Consider the following 19772-nt stretch of genomic DNA (forward strand, 5'->3'; position numbering starts at 1 on the left):
GGCTGTCGGGTCTGGACTGGTGCCAAAGGTCACTGCTGGGAAGCCAGGCTCCTGGGCAGCACTGTGGGGCCCCCCAGACCCAACCCCCCCATTCTCTTGTTTACTGATCCCCCTTTAGCAGAGGAAGCACCCATTTCTCACATCATCTCTGTGGGAATCCTAATTTCCTGTCCTGACTTCGATCTGCACACAAAATCGAAGCCTGGCGCAAGCACACGCACACGCCCCTGCCATGTGGCGGTGGCTCCGGGGAGCCGTCCCCGTGTGCGACTTTGCAGCAGCTGACTGCGTGGCGCGGGCCGAGGAGGGAGGAACCAGCAGGTTACAGCACATGGCCTTTTTCTGAGTGGTCCGAAAAACCCCAAACAAAACCCGAAGCAGCCCTAAGACCCACTGCCATCACAAAGTGGTTTGGAGCAGAGATGGCTTTCGGCTGTTGACAAGGAAAAAGGCATCAGCAAAAGCAGTCCCCAGATACTCAAAAGTGCCCCCCAATCACACACTCAGTCAACTGCCCAGGCCACAGCCCCCCTCCGGTGCCGGCCCCAGAGGACCCCTCCCCAGACCCCGTGCACAGCCCACTCCCCGGCCGTGGCAGAGAACACACGTCCGTGTTCCAGCACAAAGCATCTCTGTTCCAAGCACACACTGGCTGCAGCTGCACCCCGGGGGAGGTTGCGGCGCGGGGTACCTAGGTCCAGGATCCAGTACTTGCAGGGGCCGGGCTGCCCGCCGGCGCGGTAGGCTGTGCTGACCGAGGGCAGCGAGTCCAGGGGGTCGACGGGCTTCACTCCGTTGGGCATGGCGAGGGCTGAGCCGACGGGAGCAGCAGCCGGGCACCCAACTGTAGGAGGCGGCGGTGGGTGGCAGGCGGCTCCTGGGCCGCTGGCCCTGCAGGCTGCTGTCTGGGTGGACTGGCTCGTCTGCCTCTCCCAGCCCTGCCTTCCAGCTTCACATGTGGGAAGGGCCGGCGCTGGCTCACGTTCTACCACAGTGACTCTAATTGGAGCTCAAGGAAATTCTTAGGGCGCTTGGAGCCAGATGTTTCTCCTCGGCAGCACCGGCCAAGGCTGCGATTTCCTTACTGGGGAATGCGAGGGATGGAGGGGGGCCTCCGCCTGTCTGGATGGGGGTCTTCTCAGGACAGACAGCAGACAGAGCCTCCTGAGGTGACATGATAGCACGAAGCAGCACAATCGCCCCGGGGCCAGAGCCAGCAGTGACATCACCGTGCGGCAATGCCACCCCCACCCCCTCGTTGGAAACACATCTCCCCGCGCCCCCCGAGAGGCGACGTCCCAGCGGAAAGAGGGGCCTCGCATGTGTGTGTCAAGGCCTTTTCACTGAAGTGTCTTAGCAGCTCTTTTCGCCCTTTTGGGAAACTGGCTGTTCTCTTCAGGCTGCCGAAACCCTCACTCTCTACTTCTGCGTGTTCTCTGCCGTGTCCAGCGCGCGAAGGCTTCGCACAAGCACACCCCGCGCGGGCCTTGCAGGCCACCAGCTGGAGTCTGACCTCCCAGGCCCAGGCAGGCATGTGCTTGCGGCTGTTGCCCAGACCAGCAGGCACACGTGCTGGGGCCGGTCGCTGCTCCCAGGCACCGGCACCCAGAATGTTCCCTACACATCTGAACATCACAACGTGCCCATTAGTTACAAACACGTTTTTTGAGGAGGGGGTTACTGAAGCCTACGCTTTACCTTCACAAACCCCCCACTTTCTTCTTGAGTTCTTTTAATACTTCCTCAGATTTCTGCTTCTTTCTGAACGGAAAGTATAAACAATTGTATGTGTGTTGTTTATTGCTCGGCTAAGAAAAACGCTGCCTTCCTCAGTTAAAAAGAATGTGAAATGTGGGGCCTCCTCCCCTCTCCTGCGTTTGGTACAAAGTAAATTTTAAAAATTGTCGAAGGAAAAAAATGTGAAAACAGCACAGACTTGTAGTTTCTTTCTGAGTTTAAGACAATTAAGGACGACAGGCAAGAGGAGAATAAATCCAGGGCACCCAAAAGAAGCCGTCTCTGGCACCGAGACACCCCCCTTGAAACGAGCTGCTACCAGTGGGGTTTGCAGTCAGGAGCCCAGGTTAGGCCTCACAGTCTTCTCCAAAGACCGAAAGCAAAGCCTGAGGTTGTTTCCCCTATAAACGGTCCCGTGACAGATCCAGATGGTGAACTTATGCCAGGACCGAGCAGAGGTGGATTCTACACAGAGAACTTCTTATGCAAGGGGGAAAAAAAACTTTATTGCCAAATAAATAACCTTCTCTCTTTTTGGCAAAAAAACACAGTAAAAATTATGTCCTAAAGGAAATCAAGTTAATTGACATTCTAAGGTTTCGTTTACTCCAACCTTTATTAAATATTTTACTTTGTCCCTTTCCAAAAACAGACTGCCAAGCAAGGAAGGACCATGAATTACAAAATGAAAAAAGAGCTGTCAGGGAGACTAATTACTTTACGCGTAATGTATGTCTTCTCCTAAGGAGGAAGGGATGGAGCTTACAAATAAAGTAATTCTGGCTGAAGGTGCACGAGACACTTCCCCAGGGACTGCTCTCTTCAATTCCAAGCTCACGTCAGTGGGAGAAATGCAACGTAGCAAGAATGAGAAAATACCCAAAGGAAGCTTTTCCCTGCCCTCCCATGCTTCCGGTCATTAGTGTGGGGTTCCAGAGCACTGCCTGTGTCACGTGGCCCTTTGTGAAGATTGTCCACAGGGGCCACACGACCCTCGCCGTGAAGGAGTGACGGGCGGCCAGACCTGCTAGGCCAACGGAGCCAAGGGCAGGGCTGATGTCAGTGAATGGGAGGGGCAGGGAGAGGTTGAGGCGAAGGGGAGAAGATGGTGGAAGCTTCTGGAGATGAGTTTTGAGCTCTAAGGCTTATTTCTACCTGGTTGGTAGGACCAGGAATCGGTTCTCAGAGTCTGAACCAAGCTGGAGATGAGAGACCCAGGGCAGAATTCAGCAGACCTGGGAGAAGAGCGTGCGGGCGCCGTGGCTGTGGGCTGGGGAGAGGGCAGCGGAGGACAGAGGTTGGGGACCTCGGTGAAGAGGGGAAAGCTCTGAGAGATGTGACAATGTGGGGGGCAGAAAGGAAACAGGAAGCCGACGAGACGCCCGGGAAGGGGTGGAACAAGGCTAAGGCCTTGGGCGCCGAGGGGGTCTGTCCTCGTGAGCGTGGCCCGGCAGGGAAGGTGGGGAATGACGACCATCTGGGGCTTAGATGCCCAGGACCTCGGAAGGGACAGAAGAGCGAGACGGTCCGGACGGAACAGATGGGGTTGAGTCTGTCGAGACTGAAAACAGACGTGAATGGACTTGATGGGGTGGGTTAAGATGCACATTTCAGGCACTGGTGGAACAGCAGGTGCTGCCACGTGGACACTGACAAGCAGAGTCTGTGAGGGAAATTCAGTCTTGGTACTTTTCATATGTTTTTGATATTTTCCTTCACTGCCTGGACCTATTACTAAAAGTGTCACAGAGAAAAGAGAAGACCCACCGCTGAAGACGGAGCTTCTGAAGACACTGCCCAGGACCGGTGGGGGTGGGTGGGGTGGAACTCAAGAAGTCATGGCCAGTGAGGGGCGGGTGACTCCCGGGACCATGGTTACGCATCACATACCCCCAAATAAATAATGAAAATCCACCAGGAATGGGGTGGGTGCTTAAAATGGAAGGTTAACACTGTAACAAATGAGCCTGGCTATGGAAAGCCCCCTTGAGGGTAGGAAGGAGAAGAACTCACCTAATTACTAGGGAAATTCATAGGCGTCTGGGTTAGCAATTCTGGACCCACTATAGTGAGAACAGGTGGAGCTGAGCATTTTTAAGTCAATTTAGGGCAAGAAAACATTCAGTTTCCAAAGAAGAACAAAAATGGGCTTTTAGACGAGAGCTGAACAGTTCAGTATGGTTGGCTCTTGTTTTCCCACCACCATCCTGTTTGTCCCCTTATCCCTTTCTCCCCCTCTTAGCCTCAGAGCCCTTGGGATGTTTACTAATATCCACTAGTTTTTTTAAAGTATTTTATGCTATCGAATTGTCTGCTATGCAAATATCCAGTGTTTGTTTTTATTGCTCTGACTTTGACAAACATAACTCCCTCCATTTTGTTGAAAACGGCTGCCTTTCATTATTTTCATGGCTGTATAGTACTCCATGGTATGTCTGCACCAACTCTTTTTGACCCAGTTGTCCACTGATGACCATTTAGGCTGCTCCCATGTCCTCAGTACTGTTAAGCAATGCTGCTATGAACACTGTGGAGTATGTGTTTTTTTTTTTTTTTCATTGATGGTTTCATATTCCTGCAGGCACTCCTTGAAGCAGGCGCTGAATCAAGGTGACCAGCAGCAGGAATGAGAAAGACACGCCTCTCCTGTGGTATTCTTGCCAAAATGCACAAGCTCCCCGTTTAATTATGAAAAAAAGTCCGATGAACCCAAGGTGGGGACAGCTCACAAAATAAAGGAGTGGCAAGTTCTCAGAGGGGACATCTCGTAGAAAACAAAGACATGCAGATGGGCCGAGTAGAACGGGGACGAAATGTCAGGGCGGGTCACGGTCTGGAGGGTCCAATCACAGAAAGGGCACAAAAGCAAAACCCGAAAGGAGGTGTGTTGTGCTGGTTGCGAGCATTATATGGGCTTGTGTGGACACTGGAGCAGAGCTGGCGAGGTGTTCAGGGATGCTTGGTGCTGTTTCTGCAACTTTTCTCTAAAAGTCTAAAATCACTTCAAAATAAAAAGCAGAACATTTGTGGGGTAAAGAAACATGAGACAAATTAGTGCTTTGTGAATATAGAGAGGTGTGATTAATTGGAAAAATATACCGAAAAAATACAGAATCATTATTTGTCTACACATTTGCGTGGCGGAATTATAATTGCCAGTCTCGTTCTCATGAAAATAAAGGTATTTTTTTTTTTTTTTAATTTTATAGAGGCATGCTTTATTTATTTGTTTGCTGGTTTGTTTGTTTGTTTTGTTTATACATGCACTGGGTACAGTCAGAAGCGCGGGAGGGCGAGAGAATTCACCAGAGCCAGAGCGGGGAGCAGAGCAGGCAGAAGGACCGAAGGACACTGCTGAGGGGAGCAGCGGGCGGCAGGAGAGGTCTGCGCGCCTAAAGGTATTTTTATTTAGATTAGTGGGAAATTCTTCTGGTCAAAATTAGTGACCAAAAAAAAAAAAACCCATTTTTTCATATAATCAACCTCTCATGATAATTAGTCCTCAAATATTTAAGATTAACTTTAATACTCAAGCGTCTGTTATTAATTTGTCCAAAACAAACAAAAAAAATATGTGAGGAGACCATCATTTTTGCCAACGCAGTTCTCAAAAAAAGGGCTTAAAAAGGGTCCAGACACAAATGGTGTTTTTTAAATCAGGACCAAAAATACCCTCAGAGAAAGCACAGATAAGCACTAAGATGCAGATAAGCAAAAGGACTCAAGTCTTTGTATTAAGATCATAACAGCACTTTTTTGAAGGGGAAACAACTCTAGTGTTTACACACTTAATGCAGGGTGAATAATGCAATAGGCCCCTGAAGTCCTAAAAGCAAAAGGAGGGTGAGAGGGGTGTGTGTGTGTGTGTGTGTGTGTGTGTGTGTGTGTGTGTGTGTGTGTGTGTGTGTGTGTGTGTGTGTGTGTACACACTGGCTACCTTCTGAGATTGAAACCCGGATGACGCAGCTCTTAGGACAACTGTGTATCCCTCCCCCTGGAAACTGGCAGTGTTCTTCTAAGTAGTGTTTCCTCAGTTGCCCCATATATCTCCAGTGGTCCGCGGGCCATCTGAATGACAGTCCACCTGTTTGAAGTAGCTGAGGTTGTGCGGTCAGCGATGCCGGGCCTGGGCCATCTCGGGCCCACGTGCTGCCCGCCAAGTCGTGTCCCCCCAGCCTCGACTTCTCCCCGGGGTCCCCTCCTGTGCTGCGCGTCCAGGCCCGGCTCAGCCCAGCTGCACCACCAGATCCGTTTCTCAGGTTCCACGCACAAAGATACTCCTGTTTGGAGGGTGTTTTGTCCAATGTCTGACCCCACAGATGACACCTCCCGCTCTGGAGGGGGCAGGCGAATGACTAAGTCCGGCTCTTAGGCTCCATTCAGCACGGGATTTCCTGCTGCCGCCCAGCGCAGGGGCCGGCCCACAAAGGCACCTTTATTGAGGCGCGCAGGCACTTCATCTGGGTGCCAAAAATTCGATAGGCTCCTTTTCATTGCTTTCCTTACTATCTTTTCACGAACATGTGAGTTTTTCTCTTTCTTTAACAAAACAAACATTCAAGCGCTCCCCTGGCCCACTCCCCCTGGACGCACTGGGGACCGTCTCTGTCTCAGCGGCTCTGTGCATTCTCCGCGCAAGGGCAGGACGAGATGGGAACCTCACAAACGCGTCCTCTAAGCACAACCAAAACAACAGCGCTCAAAGAGCAGGCGGCGCTGCCGGTGCTGCCGGTGACGGCGGATACGTGCTCCGGACGCCCCGTCCTGTGCAGCTCCGAGCCTGGTGGGGGGCTGGGGTGGGAGCCCCATGAAGCTCACTTCCCAGCTGGTTCAAGGAAGAGCTGGGGGGAACCAACGGCTGGTTTTGATTTTGGGTGTGGGAGGGAAGAGGATAAGGGCTGTGGAACAAAAACCTTAACTCCTGGACGTAAACCGACTAAACAAATGTTGGTTTTTACTTTCGTAGTTGGATCCCCCTTCATTTCCCTTCGAGCCCACAGAGGGGACGGTGTCAGAATTCGGAGCAGAAAGGCAAACGGAGCCCTGGACGGCAGTTTCCTGAGCGAGTCCCTGCAGCGCCAGCTCCTCCCTGGCCCTAAGGTCTCCCCGGCTGCGCAGGGAGCAGGATGCGCAGTGGCTGTAAACTTGGGCCCTAAGGCTGCTGCTTTTAAAATCCCTCTTCCTGTCACCCATTAAGCTGGGCTGACTACCTTCTGCCACATGAGGAGGTAATACAGTGGCTCGAAGCTACCGGGGGCATCTCAAGGATGAAAATGTAGAGAAAAGCAGCAGAGCCGGGCACTCCCCAAGCCTCAAATGTCCGGTTCCTACAGTGATTTCTGTGGTCCAGAGCCCCCAGCAATGGGCCGATTGTGTCCCCCAACAAATAAAAACCCTGGTATGCTGAAACCCTAACCTCCCCGTCTTGCAGAATGTCACTGTGACTGCAGAAAGCGACTGAGAGAGGGGTTGAAGCTAAAGGGAAGCTGTCAGGGTGAGTCCTGATCCCACACAGTTGGGTTCTCTGGACACAGGCCTCGGGGAAGCACACTGGGGTCGGCCTGGCCAGGGGCCGCTAGGGGCGGCCGTCTGCCAGCCAAGGAGAGAGGTCCTGGGAGAAACCCTTCAGCCCCATGACCCCGCACGTCCAGCTTCAGAAGAATGAAAACGCATTCATTCTGCGGTGGTTGTGATGGCGCCTGAGCCCTGGACTCACCCCGCCCCCAGCTGATGCCCTTTGGCTCCGTGCTCCAGAACTGAAGGGTCTACTTGTCTTTGAGACAGTAGGAAGCTAACCTACCTCTCACAGCAGAACTTGGTATTCATTCCTTCTAGTAAACCAGGGCTCAGGTGGGAGCAAGTGATGACATGGTGGGGCAGGCTGCCCCGGGGAGGTCTGGCATCCCGGCACTGGCCTGCAAGCCGCCACGGCGGGCAAGCCTGACCGCTGTCCTCTCCAGTGTTCAAGAGGGCCTCCAGGTCATGAACACACTGGGTCACCTGCCTTCTGCTTGGCTAGAAAAGTTTTAGGAAAAGGATGACCCCCCTTGAATAGTCAGCCTCGTGGAATGACTGAGCTGCCCAAAGGATCCGTGGGTCTCACCACCAGGACTCGCCTGGCCGGCTCAGAAAGTCCCAGGGCGGCGGCTCTGAGCCATATGCAACCCCAGGCTGGCTAGACAGAGCGGGCTGTGGGGTCAGAGTGCAAAGGTCAGCCTCCTTAACTCGCTGACCTCCAGCCTGCACACCCTTCTTCTGCCCCTCCCAAGCCCTTTCCACAGTGTTTGCAGAGCAGGAAGGAAGTTCTATCGGGGAGGGTGTTGAGAAGAACACTTTTCAAAATTCCGGGAAGTGTTAGTGATAGCGAATCCTTCAGAAAGTGCCAGGATTCCACAGGGACTTTACAGTCCGTAAGGAAAGCCCCAGACAGCATCACCTCGCCCGGAGTGTCTTCCAGGTGGTGGTGTGGTTTGGATTCATAAGCAGGTCTGCAAAACGGTGGCACCACAAAGAGCTATTTTTATACACCTGGGAGAGAAGTGACTCATTCTTTGGAAACCGCTACCACTCACATTTAGGGGAGAACGTCTTCTGTGCGCCCCTGGGGCTGAATCTGTGATAAAAACACCGACACTGGTCAAAGTTATTTACACGCACACCCCACTGCGCGTTCCTGGAGAGTCCCGAGGGGACGTCCATCCAAGTCCCCCTCGCAGAGGAGTGACAGGGACACTCTGGGTGATTTAAGAGAGACCTTATTCAAAGGGGACACAGTTTTACCTCCCCCCTAAGTGGATACATGGAATTAGGGGTTATTGGAAATATTAAAAAGTCACATAAAAGCAAGTTGTGCTGTTTTTCTGATGTAGTTAATTTGTGATCCAGGTGGCGGTTCCCATGTGTGGGAACAGGTGCACCCGCACAGGCTGGAGAGACAGTGCGCGCGGCGGTGCGGGCAGCAGCGAGAGCACCCCCGTGACCAGAACAACCCGCCGGCTCGGCACCACGACGGTCCGAACCTTGGCTGGGTGCACCCGAACTTCTGGACCGCGTGGAGGATTCCAGTCCTGGAGATGCTCCTACAAGGTCTGGCTGAGCGAAAAGAGCCAGGGGCAGGACACGCCACCTTCTACGTGAGAGAGCGAGGACTCACACGTGCGCGCTGACAGCCTGAGCAAACGCCAGAGGAGACGTGGCGACCGGGCAGAGAGGGCGCTCCACGCGTGGGGGGACTGCGGGCTCAGCTCTCAGCCACACCTGCCCGACTGTACCTGTGAGCCGCGCGCGACGTCTAGAAATGAGAAGTCAGCTCGAAGACTTGCTTCTCTGTCTCCTCTTCGGAGAAGGGGTGCTGAACAAGGGTGCGGGAATGGTATGTGGGAACGTGGCGCGCGGGCTGTTTTTCTGGGAATCTGAGCCGTAGCTTTCAACAGATGTGACCAGGGACACATGAAACTTCAGCATGAGCCAGAATCTTACACAGCTTTCCTTCTCCGCTATTGAGACCCTGAGTCAAATCTGTGAAGCTGCGCAGTCCTTCTGGGCATGCTAGCTCCGGGCGCACAAAGCAGCCACAGAGCCTCCCCGGGATCACGGGGACAGGGACGCGGAGGACGCAGGCCCGCTCCTGCACTCCCGGGCCGGGGCTCCTCACCCCGCGTGCACGGAGCCAGACCTGCCGAAAGCCGCAGGGAGATGAGCGCCAAGTCACGCCGAGTCAGAAAGACAACGGTCTCCCTGCACGGACAGAATTCACTCGTCTTCAAAATGCTTAATGGAAACCAGCACCCTCGACACTGAAATAACCTCCCCCCAAACACAGCAGCTCCCGGTCACTTTTCTCAGCCTCTGCAGACTCTGATCATCGCGAGGAAACGGAAAGAGGAGCTGCAGTTTGTCTGCACCCCGACGCCGCCGGCAATGTCGGGAAGGAGGCCGCGCAGGGGGCCCACACAGAGAGTGGGGAGCGGACACCTCCATCCTGTTCCGGGGCCCCCTGCCTGGCCGTGACTCACCGGGCGGGACACGCTGTGACTTCCCCCGAGCTCTCCCGCTTATGCTGCCCCCCGACAGTCCTCACCCCGGCCACTGACAGCAAGCGTGGGAAGACGATTTCTTGCTCACTGTTTATAACTGCGCTGTCTGTGTAATTTTGTGCCCCTCTCTAATATGGATGGCGTCAATACCTGCGCACGGTTCTCTCCTGTCTTAATAAACACTTTCATACAAAGTTGGAGCATGGATTACCTCCAGCATGAGGCACTCGGCAGCGTCCCGGCCCACTTGTGTGGCGCCATAATTACACGCTGCGCGGAGAATGTTCCCTAATCATAGGGCTCGGGCTGATCTCCCAGCCCTGGACCCACAGCGCCCGAGAGGGGCAGCGGCTTTGTTCTCCGGGTAACTCCACGTTCTCCAGCTTTCCTTCCCACAGGGATTTACATTAGCAGCTGTTCAAACAGACGAAAAACTGCTCTTTCCCAAGTTAATTTAAAAAAAAAAAAGGAGATAGAGCCTCCATTATGTGTATTTTTAGAGACTATGTGGGCAGACACAGGTTTGAAATGTCCCTGCGCGGTGTGCCTGGGGCGTGCTGATTCAAGTGGCAATCTGGCGCTCGGCGGAAGCTGAAACACGCCAGAATCACGAGTCTCTAACTACATTTTTGAACATCACTGAAGTCTTTTGAATGTCCTACATTTAAAGGAAAAAAAAACTCGCCAGGTCGTTTGAAAGCCATAAGCAGGTCTAAGAGGAAGGGGGCGAGGGCGCACCTCTGGGCAGAGGGCGCGAGGATCTGGGGAAGATGCCATCTGAGCCCATTCCAACCAAGTCATCACCGGTTCCCTGGGGAGACCTGGGAGACCTGAGGATGGGGGTGTGGGGGGAGGGGCGCCACCCGATTTCCAGGGGCGCCACCCGATTTCCAGGGGCGGAGCATCACCTGGGTCTCTGCAGAGACTGGCGGTGCTGGGGGGCGGAGGGGGGAGCGCCCAGGAGACAATGTCCCTCTGTGAGGGGATGCCGGAGAGCCTGCCCACAGATGGGCGGAGCGCAGACGTGGTCTGTCCGTGCCCTGGAGTACTACTCAGCTCTGAAAAGGAAGGCCATTCTGACAACGGCCACTGAGCGGCTGGAGCTTGCAGACACGCTGCCAAGTGAGGCCAGCCAGCCACAAAAGGGCAGATGCGGCGTGAGCTGGTGCAGATGAGCTACCTGGAGCAGCCCAGTGCAGACGCCGCGGGAGAACAGGGTGCCCGGCTGGGGGGGGGGGGCAGCTGGCTGGCGCAGAGAACTGCAGGCGGGAAGGGGATGCGCATGCGGAGGGAGGACGGCGGCGCGATGTGAGCACTCACGACGCACCCGCAGGGCCACGTCACCCAGCCCGCCCCAGGCAGTAAACAAAGGCGAGCGGGTGGAGAGCGTCTGCAGGTGCCGGGGAACATGGGGGTCATTTCCCCCTTTGGGGAGGGAAGCCCAGCGCAGCGGCTGAGGACAGTCAAGTGGGGACGGTCAAATACGCAGGTGGACAGAGGAGCGTGGTGAGGAAGCCTTGGGGGAGCCTTGGGAGAGGCAGGAATAACCTCACGGCGAAGCCCAGAGAGAAAAGGCATCATTTAGGTGGTTTTTCAGGAAGACGTCTCTCTTGCTTCCTTTTAACCTGAGTGACAGTAAATGCCCCACCTCGTGTGGACAGCTGCCTATCAGGGCTTTTATGGAAGACATTCCAGGTCTTCTCTCGCCTGACCTGGCAGGCTGGTCACGGCTGAGACCTGCTTTTCCAGGGGTGGTTTCCGGGGTGCTGGCTGCAGTGAGCGCGGGGTGCTGGGTTCCTGCCCCAGAGCAGGACTCGAGTGGCTAGCAAGCGGGGAGGCTTTGTTTCTCGAGCTTTCTGTTTTGTTCCCTTGTTTTTCTCATGAGGAACAGAGAGCAAATATATCACACTTCTTAACTTCTCTGAAGTAACAGGCAAGTGCCTCTGATTCAGCAAGCCATCCAGAGGAGAAAAGCTTGATAATGCAAACAGCTTTCCAAGAGGTTAAGGCAAGGCTTGCACGTGGGGATACTAAATCTATGAGAGAACAATCCAAAGCCCCCCACCCCCAGCCCTCGCATGATGGGCTGGCATTAGCAAAGGGGGAGGTTTGGGATGCTCTTTGTACGGGGAGGCCTCCTAAGAGGCATGGACGCAGGCTGTCGGGGTCAGCGGGGGCCCCAGTGCACCTATGCCCAGCTGTCTCGGCCCAGGGTGGCAACCTCGCCAGACAGACGGCATCAGAATGTGGGTCCTCCCGACACTCAGAGCTCTGTAGGTGCAACATGTCACCTCTCGTCAAGGCTCCAACCACAGACGTCCACTATGGGAAGATCTCTTACACCCCCATTTAGCAGAGCACAGTTCAGGGGGCGGGGGGCGGAGGGCAGAGGGCAGATTTCCAACCCGATGCAGCGCACCATGCCAGACTGGCCACGAGTGGAAGGGTCTCAGGGACAGGCACAGACCCATGGGTATGAGCTGGTGAGCACATGGAAGGCCCCCCAGGACTTAAGGCAGGTGCTGCCTGACCCCTAGAAAAGGTACAAGGACTGTCCCTCTGCAGAAAGTGGAGGATGGGGCTCTGCCTGGGTCACTGCGGGGGACACTGAGTAGCTTCCTGTCCCACCCACTCGGGACCCAGCTGCCCATCAAGGCCCTGCATTGCCCCTTGGCCGTGCCCCCGGGCCTGTCTCCTGAACCTAGACTCTTACACCTCAAGGTGGCGGCGGGGCTGTGAAGGGACAGTGGGGAGCATAAAGGGTTTCTGGGGATCTGGCCAGAAATATGAACACTCTGATATTCCTGTTTACTTTCTGAGAGCAAGACTAAGTAACGAAATAGAGGCAAGAGGCAGGTTTTATAAGCTGAGACAGGAGGAAAACAACTGTTGAGGTTACCGAGGGACGGCCAGATCTGCAGGCTCCTATTCCAGCCCGTGGCGCTCCAGAAGCCACAGGCCCCAGCTCCTCGTCTGGGCCGAGACCCCGGGGGTGCTGCTGGAATGGAAGGGGGTCTCAGCCAGGAACCCAAAGGGCCGGTAAGGGCCTGGGTCTCCTGAATCTTTGTTCTCTGCTGACAGCTGGTGCCTCAGGACGCAGGGAGCCGGGAGGGTGGCAGCCGGAGCAGAGGAGAACAGGCCAGGACGCAGCCTGCCCGCACAGGCCCGTGGGGGGAGTTTTGGAGAGTAACACTCGCACAGAGTCTAGTCTCAGGCATGAAAGTATCTCCTTGAAAACAAATTGTGCGATTAGGTTTCTTCTTCACTTAAAATGTTGTTTTTAATCACGCACATGTGCTCAGTCACTCCCCCCTCACCTCCAACACGGCTCTGTCCAGCCGTGGGGCAGAACCACCACGTGGACCAGAGTTTCTCTGCTCACGCCACAAGGCGGTTCTTTAAGACCTTATTATTCATAACCCAATATGTGGACATTTTTTCATCTGAAATTTTTGAAAATGTACTTTATTGGACTGGGCAGATGTGAAAAAAATGACTGAGGCATGAAAGCCGAGAAAATGCGGGATCTGGGGGTGAGTGAGTGTGCTCCTTCCTTCCTCCTGCTGGGACGTTCAGGGCAGTAGGAACCGAAGCTACGGAAGACCCTGTCCTCGGAGACTAACCGCGAGGGACCGGGACACACATGCCATGAGGCCCCTCCTGCCAAGAGGAGACCCAGGGCCTGGGGGCACAGAGCTTGCGAGACAATGGCCCGCGCTGAGGCCTCCGTAGTGTCCTCAAGCCCACGTGGCTCCCGGGTGAGACGCTGGGGGGCCCAGGGCCTGGCACACACCCCTCTTCACACCTGATCAAGACTCAGGGGAAGCAGAGCAGACCAAGGCCTCCTGTTTGTTGAGAAAGCCACGGCGTCTCACTTCCCGAGTCGCTGCCTCTTCACTGGTCTCACCCCACAGCCCCCGTCCCTTCTACTCCATGGAGACCCTGGTCAGCGCTGCCTGATCTCCTGGACCTGACCACGGACGGGGCCCTGGCAGAGAGGCCTTTATAGAGTCCAAAGGTGGATCCCCTACCCCTAACCCACAGCCTAAGTCCTAATGCTGCGAGGGAACAAATAACCGTACAAGCTTCCTTGCATTACGGGGGCAAAGTGAGAGAAAAACGGACCAGGTTCCGAGCCCCTTCCACCCACGGGCGGTTAAGTTCACCAGGGTTCCTCATCACTGAAGAAACACTTTCTTGGCAAATAGAGTGTGAGAGGCTTTGTGCGGGGCAAGGACGTTTGGGGGCTAGAATGTCCCTGAATATAAGAGAGACAAGGCCCAGGGAACAAAATGGCACTTCACTGTAAAACAAGCAAAACCCAACTTCACAGGAACTTTCCAGGACAAAGTCCAGTGTCTAAATACATCCTTCCTTCCCCCGGCGAGCCTGCGATTATGAACAGCAGGACTTGAGGAACACACCGCGGGGCAGGCAGGAACACAGAAAAGGCTCAGAACCATGTTATTTGCAGTGATTACGTTCACCAGGGCTCCTCTGTGCAACACCCAGGCTTGAGGAAGAAGTTGTACTGTGTTTTCATCGCGGGGTTTAAATACATTGTGAACTCCTGGAACATTCTGCACTGGGCAGCGGGGGAGCCCCCAAGGTCCCCTTGAACTCAGAGTCACGTCCATACCAGCCCCTGCTCCAACCTCACGGCGCCTCCGCCTTTGGCCCAAACCCCAACCCCCACCTGCTCTGCATGGACAGCTGGACCCTTCCAGCTTCTCCCGAAGGGGACCCTCAGGTGGCACTAGGCCCCGCGGGCCCGGGAGTGGGGGAGAGGCTGTAATTCAGGAGGCAGCCGACGGGGAGCTGTGTCTTGGGGGGCTCCCTCCACCTCAGCAAGGACCCACCCTCTGAGGCAGAAGGGGCTCCAGGATGTGCCGGGTGCACGACGGAGGGCACACAGGGGTGGGGGGTGGGGGGAGCAATGGGAATGTCCCAAAATTAATAGAAAAAACTTGAGTGAGACTGAATACGGGGGCGTTCCCTCACGAAGAGAAGACACATTGTGCACCCCCAAATCTGGAAGACGTGGCATCTGAGTACTGCAGACACATGGAGCCTGCGATATAATACTGTTCAAAGCACACTCTACCCTTTCTGTATTTTTCTAGAAGCTACAAACCAATGAATCTTACAAGGGCTGGCAGTCTCCGATTAGCTTCTCACTAAGAGCCAACCAGCACTGGCTCATAGAAATTAGCACAAGGTGTATGTGTTACTTAAATTTTTTTAGTATCCACACTTTAAAAAATAAAAACAGGTGAAATTATTTTAATCTAATACTAATTCATCTTATTAAATCCACTACGAAATACACCATCCTTTCAACATGCAATGACCAGCCTATAATTAAACGTCCTTTATCCAGACCAAGTTCTGAAATCAATCCAGGGTATCTGTCATGCCAACGGACCATCTCAGCCCTGCCTGGCCGTGGCTCAGGGCTCCACAGCCATGAAGGTCCACCATGCTGGACCTTCAGGACACATGCTGACACCATGTGCCGGGTCGTGACTGATGCCTCTAAACCTACATGTCCTACAGCTCAGCTCCTCACCTTTATCTAAAGGTTTCACGAACCGTGGTATTTCAGTTTAAAAGCACTTCTTTCAAAAGCCACCTCTGGGTCCAGGCCGCAGAGCCCACCTGGGCCTGCCTGGGCAGCCAGCCTCTCCTGGGGCCCAGCTTCGTCCAGGTCCTGGCCAGGCCTGCGGGTCTGGGATGTCCTGAGCCGCTTTACAGCTTTGAGGACAGTGTGGCCGAGCTTTCAGGTTCACTTCCTGAGATGAGCACTTAACAGAATAAAGGCCTCACTGTGTGCAAATGGACTCAGGAGGTGCTGAAGATGGACCTGCCTACTTTAAGGTCCTGGGGTGGCCTGCAGCACCCCGCATTTTCTCTGTTATGGCAGCGAGGGAAGGGCTCCCTCTCCTTCTCTAAGCTGTCACCTACGTCCCATCCCGGGACGGCAGGTGACCCGTCACTCAGAAGAGCAGCCAAACCTTCATTCTGCATCAGCTCCCGAGGGGTTGAAGAGGCCAGAGACTCTGACAAGGCCCACAGCTGGCCAACGAGGAGGGGCCGTAGCTCCCCTCAGCCCCACAGTGGTGGGGACAGAGGCTCCATGTCCAGTCCAGCGGGAGTGGCCTGGCCAGCCAGCGGGGGTCCCTACCTTTGTGGTTGAAGATGCCCTCCATTTCCATGCTGCTCCTGGAGTGGGCGATGCACAGCGAGCCGCAGGGCACCAGGCCCTCCGCCGCCGGGGAGCGGTCTGTGGTCCGCACTAGGCACCAGTCGGGCCGGTCGTGGGGCCGCTCCAGAACCTCCACTGTCTGGCCGCGGCGGATGGTCAGCTCAGTGCTGTTGCAGGCCGTGAAGTCGTGGATGACCACAGTCAGCTCACAGCCGCCAGAGAGCTGGGGAGGGAGGAGACAGGTCAGCGAGCTCGGCCAGACTTCTCCCCTCCCACGGCATCACGGTCACAGCCCCACGCATCACCCAGGAGAGAGAGCACAGGACCAGGGGACAGAGCGCAGGACACAGGGGACCGCACACAGGACTCAGGGGACAGCACTCAGGACACAGGGGACAGCGCTCAGAGCTTCATTTCCGCTGGAATCAGGCACATCATCACTTTCCCTTCTTAGGTCGAACGGATGACTCTGAGTTTTACCGTCAGGACCTGGTATGGTTTTCACGGGAGTAGCCGAATCTTTTTAAGACAGCATCACTCCCCCCTGAAGGAGTGCCGTATCCTCACTTTTAAAAAGCTGTATTATTCTTTCACTGCGGTAACGCTGGCTCACAGCACTGGATGTGGCTTCCCAGCGCCCCCCGCCGAGGCGCTCAGCCACGCACCACAGGGCCCGGGGCCCCTCCCACTGCATCCTGCATCCACCCTCCCCCTCAACAGCCTCCATGCCACAGCCCGGTGTCTAGGTTTGCTTTGGCTTAGCTTTTCTGACACTTCGGCTTTGTCAGTTTATATTCCACAGATCGTGAAATCACCCCTTGTCTTTCTCCTTCTGACTTATTACACTTAGCATCATCCCCTGCAGCGCCATCGTGTTGTGCCAAGTGGCGAGATTTCTCCTCTTGTACGGCGCAGTCCACCGTGTATATAAACGACCCCTCCTCTGTCCACTTGTCTGCTGTGGGCACTTGGGCTGTTTCCACCATGGGAGGATAGAAAACAGTGCTGCAGCGAACACAGGGGCGCAAACATCCCTTTGAACTTCTGTTTTTGTACTTTTTTAGGTAGGCACCTGGGAGTGGAATTGCTGGGTCAAATAACAGATCTTTCTAACACCGAGAAGCCTCCACACAGCTTTCCAGGAGGAACTACGTTCCCTCCTGAGCGGTCTCCTGGAGAGAGCTTCTTCCACGCCGTCTCCACAAGCCACCAGCCATCTTTGGGCGCCGCCTAATCCTGCTACCCAAGAGCCTACAAACTCCATGGCGTGGACTCTGTAAGTTCTATCACCGGCTCCCAGCCCACCAGGCCGGGGGCCCCGAGTGACCGTGTCCTGCCTCCCACGTGCGTCCCGCGTGCACCGTGTCTGTGCAGACCCGCCCCCTAGAGGCTCCGCTGCCCCAGTTCCCCGTCACAGTCCTCCATCAGATCCCTCTGAGAATCCCCCCCGTGCCCACCTTCCTAAGCCCTTTGTAAACAAATTTTGTCTCAATTCTGAAATGAGCCAGGTCCTGGATCACACAGGCGTGTGAAGCTTCCACCTGCAGGACGGTGGGCCCCGAGCCCCACGCCTGGGAGGGGGGCGCACCCGCGGCCGGGCACCGAGTCAGGGGGACACAGCTACGCCCCAGGTGCCCTCCGGAACTGCTACAGCAGGGGACGGAGAAACGCTGTGTGGAGAACGCCATTCCCGCCAGGAGGTTCAAGCAACAACGAAACTGCCCGGGACACACTTCTCAGGAGGTGCGTGGTGCATGACTGTGCCTGTCCGGCACCTGAGCACAGGTCCGTGTCGTTCTGCAATTTCCCGGAGCATCTCTGCCAAGGTCCCATGCGCACGCGGCCCAGTTAGTCCGTGTCCCCTGAAGGGCGTTGGGATGGAGAAAGCACAGGACAGAGGGACAGACTGGCAGGGCAGTGGTGAGCGGGAGGGGGGCACGGCCTGGACCCCCGCCGGGCAGCACCCTGGCTCCAGACCCACCCAGCAGAGAGCCTGGAGCCCACTGTGTCTGGGCCGCCCACCCGCCCGCAGGCTACACCCGCCAGCCATGCTCCACGCCGTCCATTACCCTCCTGCTCAACAGCCTTTCAAGGGAAAGCGGAGATATTTAAAATAAGAAACACATGTCCACGAAACCACCACAAAGAGCAAAACAAAACAAAAGCCTTCCACAATAAATCGCAATCTGTGACAAAGATACCAGCCTCCGCTGGGCCACAACGGAAGTTCTACACGTCTGACCCCTTTCTAAGTTTTACCCATTCCTCTGTGGGGGAAAAAAACACGCTAAATCTCACACGTTTCTCTGGGGATGATCAAAGATGCTAAGGGAAAGAGGTTCGAGGTAGAGGCCCCGCTTGGGAAAGAATCTTCCTTGCAAAACTCCACACAGGGGAAGTGGTTAATCCCTGCAACAAAGAAAAAGGAATGCTTTCTGTTCCAGGGGAAGTGTGGCCAGTGAACAGGCCCGAGACAAAGACCAGCTGGCCGAGGCCCCGCAGGACCTGTGGGGGCCCTCTGCTGCCTGGGGGGCCCCCTCAGTAGGCGTGTCAGCCCTGCCAGAGCCCCGCACCCCAAGTCCATCAGCACATCCATCAAGCTGGCCCGACATCTTGGCCGGCCTGGGAAGCCGACTCCAAGGCTCTCCCTCAACACCAGGCCCTGGCTTGCTCCGTTCTCAAGAGTTTCAGTCATTTTTCACTGTTCAGAGCCACAGGGTGCCTCCTGGGGCGGGGGGAGGGTGGGAAGGGGCGAGCGGGCCGAAGGAGGAGAAATACGCTCGACTTTATTCCTGGTACTCATTTTTTTTTTTTTGCGGCCCCTCACAGGGTAATCAAGAAACTATTGGAAACATCTGTGCACTTGACAGAAGGAAAAAATCAAGCCAGTTCTGACAAAGAATTGCACACTAAGTCAAAAAAAATTTTGAAGGCTTTAGAGAAACCTTATTAACAGAACCTAATACCGGAAGAATCTGTTTTCAAACGGTGCCAGAATTATCATGAAAAAAAAATATCGTATCTTCTTGGCTTTCCTCCTAAGAGTGAACTGAGTTGACCTGTAAGACGCCCCGGCACACAGTCAGGAGTAAACGGACGTGCTCTGGTCTATGAGAGAGCGAGCCCGTGGATGCCACCTCAGTGTTCATGTGACTCTCTTAAACATCTAGGACACGACGTCTGTCTTAGCTGATTAATTAGTGATTAAATAATAATTTAATTCACTCATTGGATTTATTTGTACGCAAGACTTAATGCGGCTGTTCTGAGGAAGCAGTGCAAATCTCTGCTGTCTTTTAGGACTTAAACGGCTAATTACAAAAATTCCGACCCTACTGCACATCGTCCGGTTGGATGGGTTCTCCCCTGCTTCCAAAGCCACTTCCGCCGAGTAACCCAATTTCATCCCTGCGCTGAAAGAGCTACCGTTACCCTCACCTAGTCTGAAATTCGGTTTCCTTTCCAAGGCGCTTTTTCACTTTCCCGTGACTTACTGGCTTCTGTCATGGGCTCTGGCCACCCGCACTCAGCCTGGGGCTGCAGTGTAGGAAAATCTCCATTTCTTTTTTTCTTTTTTTTTTTTTAAAGATTTATTTATTTATTCAAGCACTGGGTACAGTCAGAAGCGCGGGAGGGTGAGAGAATTCACCAGAGCCAGAGCGGGGAGCAGAGCAGGCAGAAGGACCGAAGTCCACTGCTGAGGGGAGCAGCGGGCGGCAGGAGAGGGCTGCGCGCCATGTGGGGACCCTCGCCTGGCAGCCGGGGATCGAACCGGCGCTGCAGAGGCTACGGGC

The 19772-nt window shown here is 54.9% G+C and overlaps 1 protein-coding gene across 1 annotated transcript in view; it reads right to left on the reverse strand.

The window, feature by feature from the left end:
- TRIO (trio Rho guanine nucleotide exchange factor) overlaps positions 1-19772 on the reverse strand; it is a 245181-nt gene that overhangs the window by 48630 nt on the left and 176779 nt on the right. The window contains exon 34 of the mRNA XM_037529214.2: positions 15958-16201. Within this exon, the coding sequence (XP_037385111.1) occupies positions 15958-16201 (244 nt within the window). The remainder of the gene's footprint in view (positions 1-15957; positions 16202-19772) is intronic.

The sequence above is a fragment of the Talpa occidentalis genome, unplaced genomic scaffold (assembly GCF_014898055.3).
Source record: "Talpa occidentalis isolate TD23 unplaced genomic scaffold, MPIMG_talOcc4v2.1 talOcc4.6, whole genome shotgun sequence".
Classification (NCBI taxonomy): domain Eukaryota; kingdom Metazoa; phylum Chordata; class Mammalia; order Eulipotyphla; family Talpidae; genus Talpa; species Talpa occidentalis.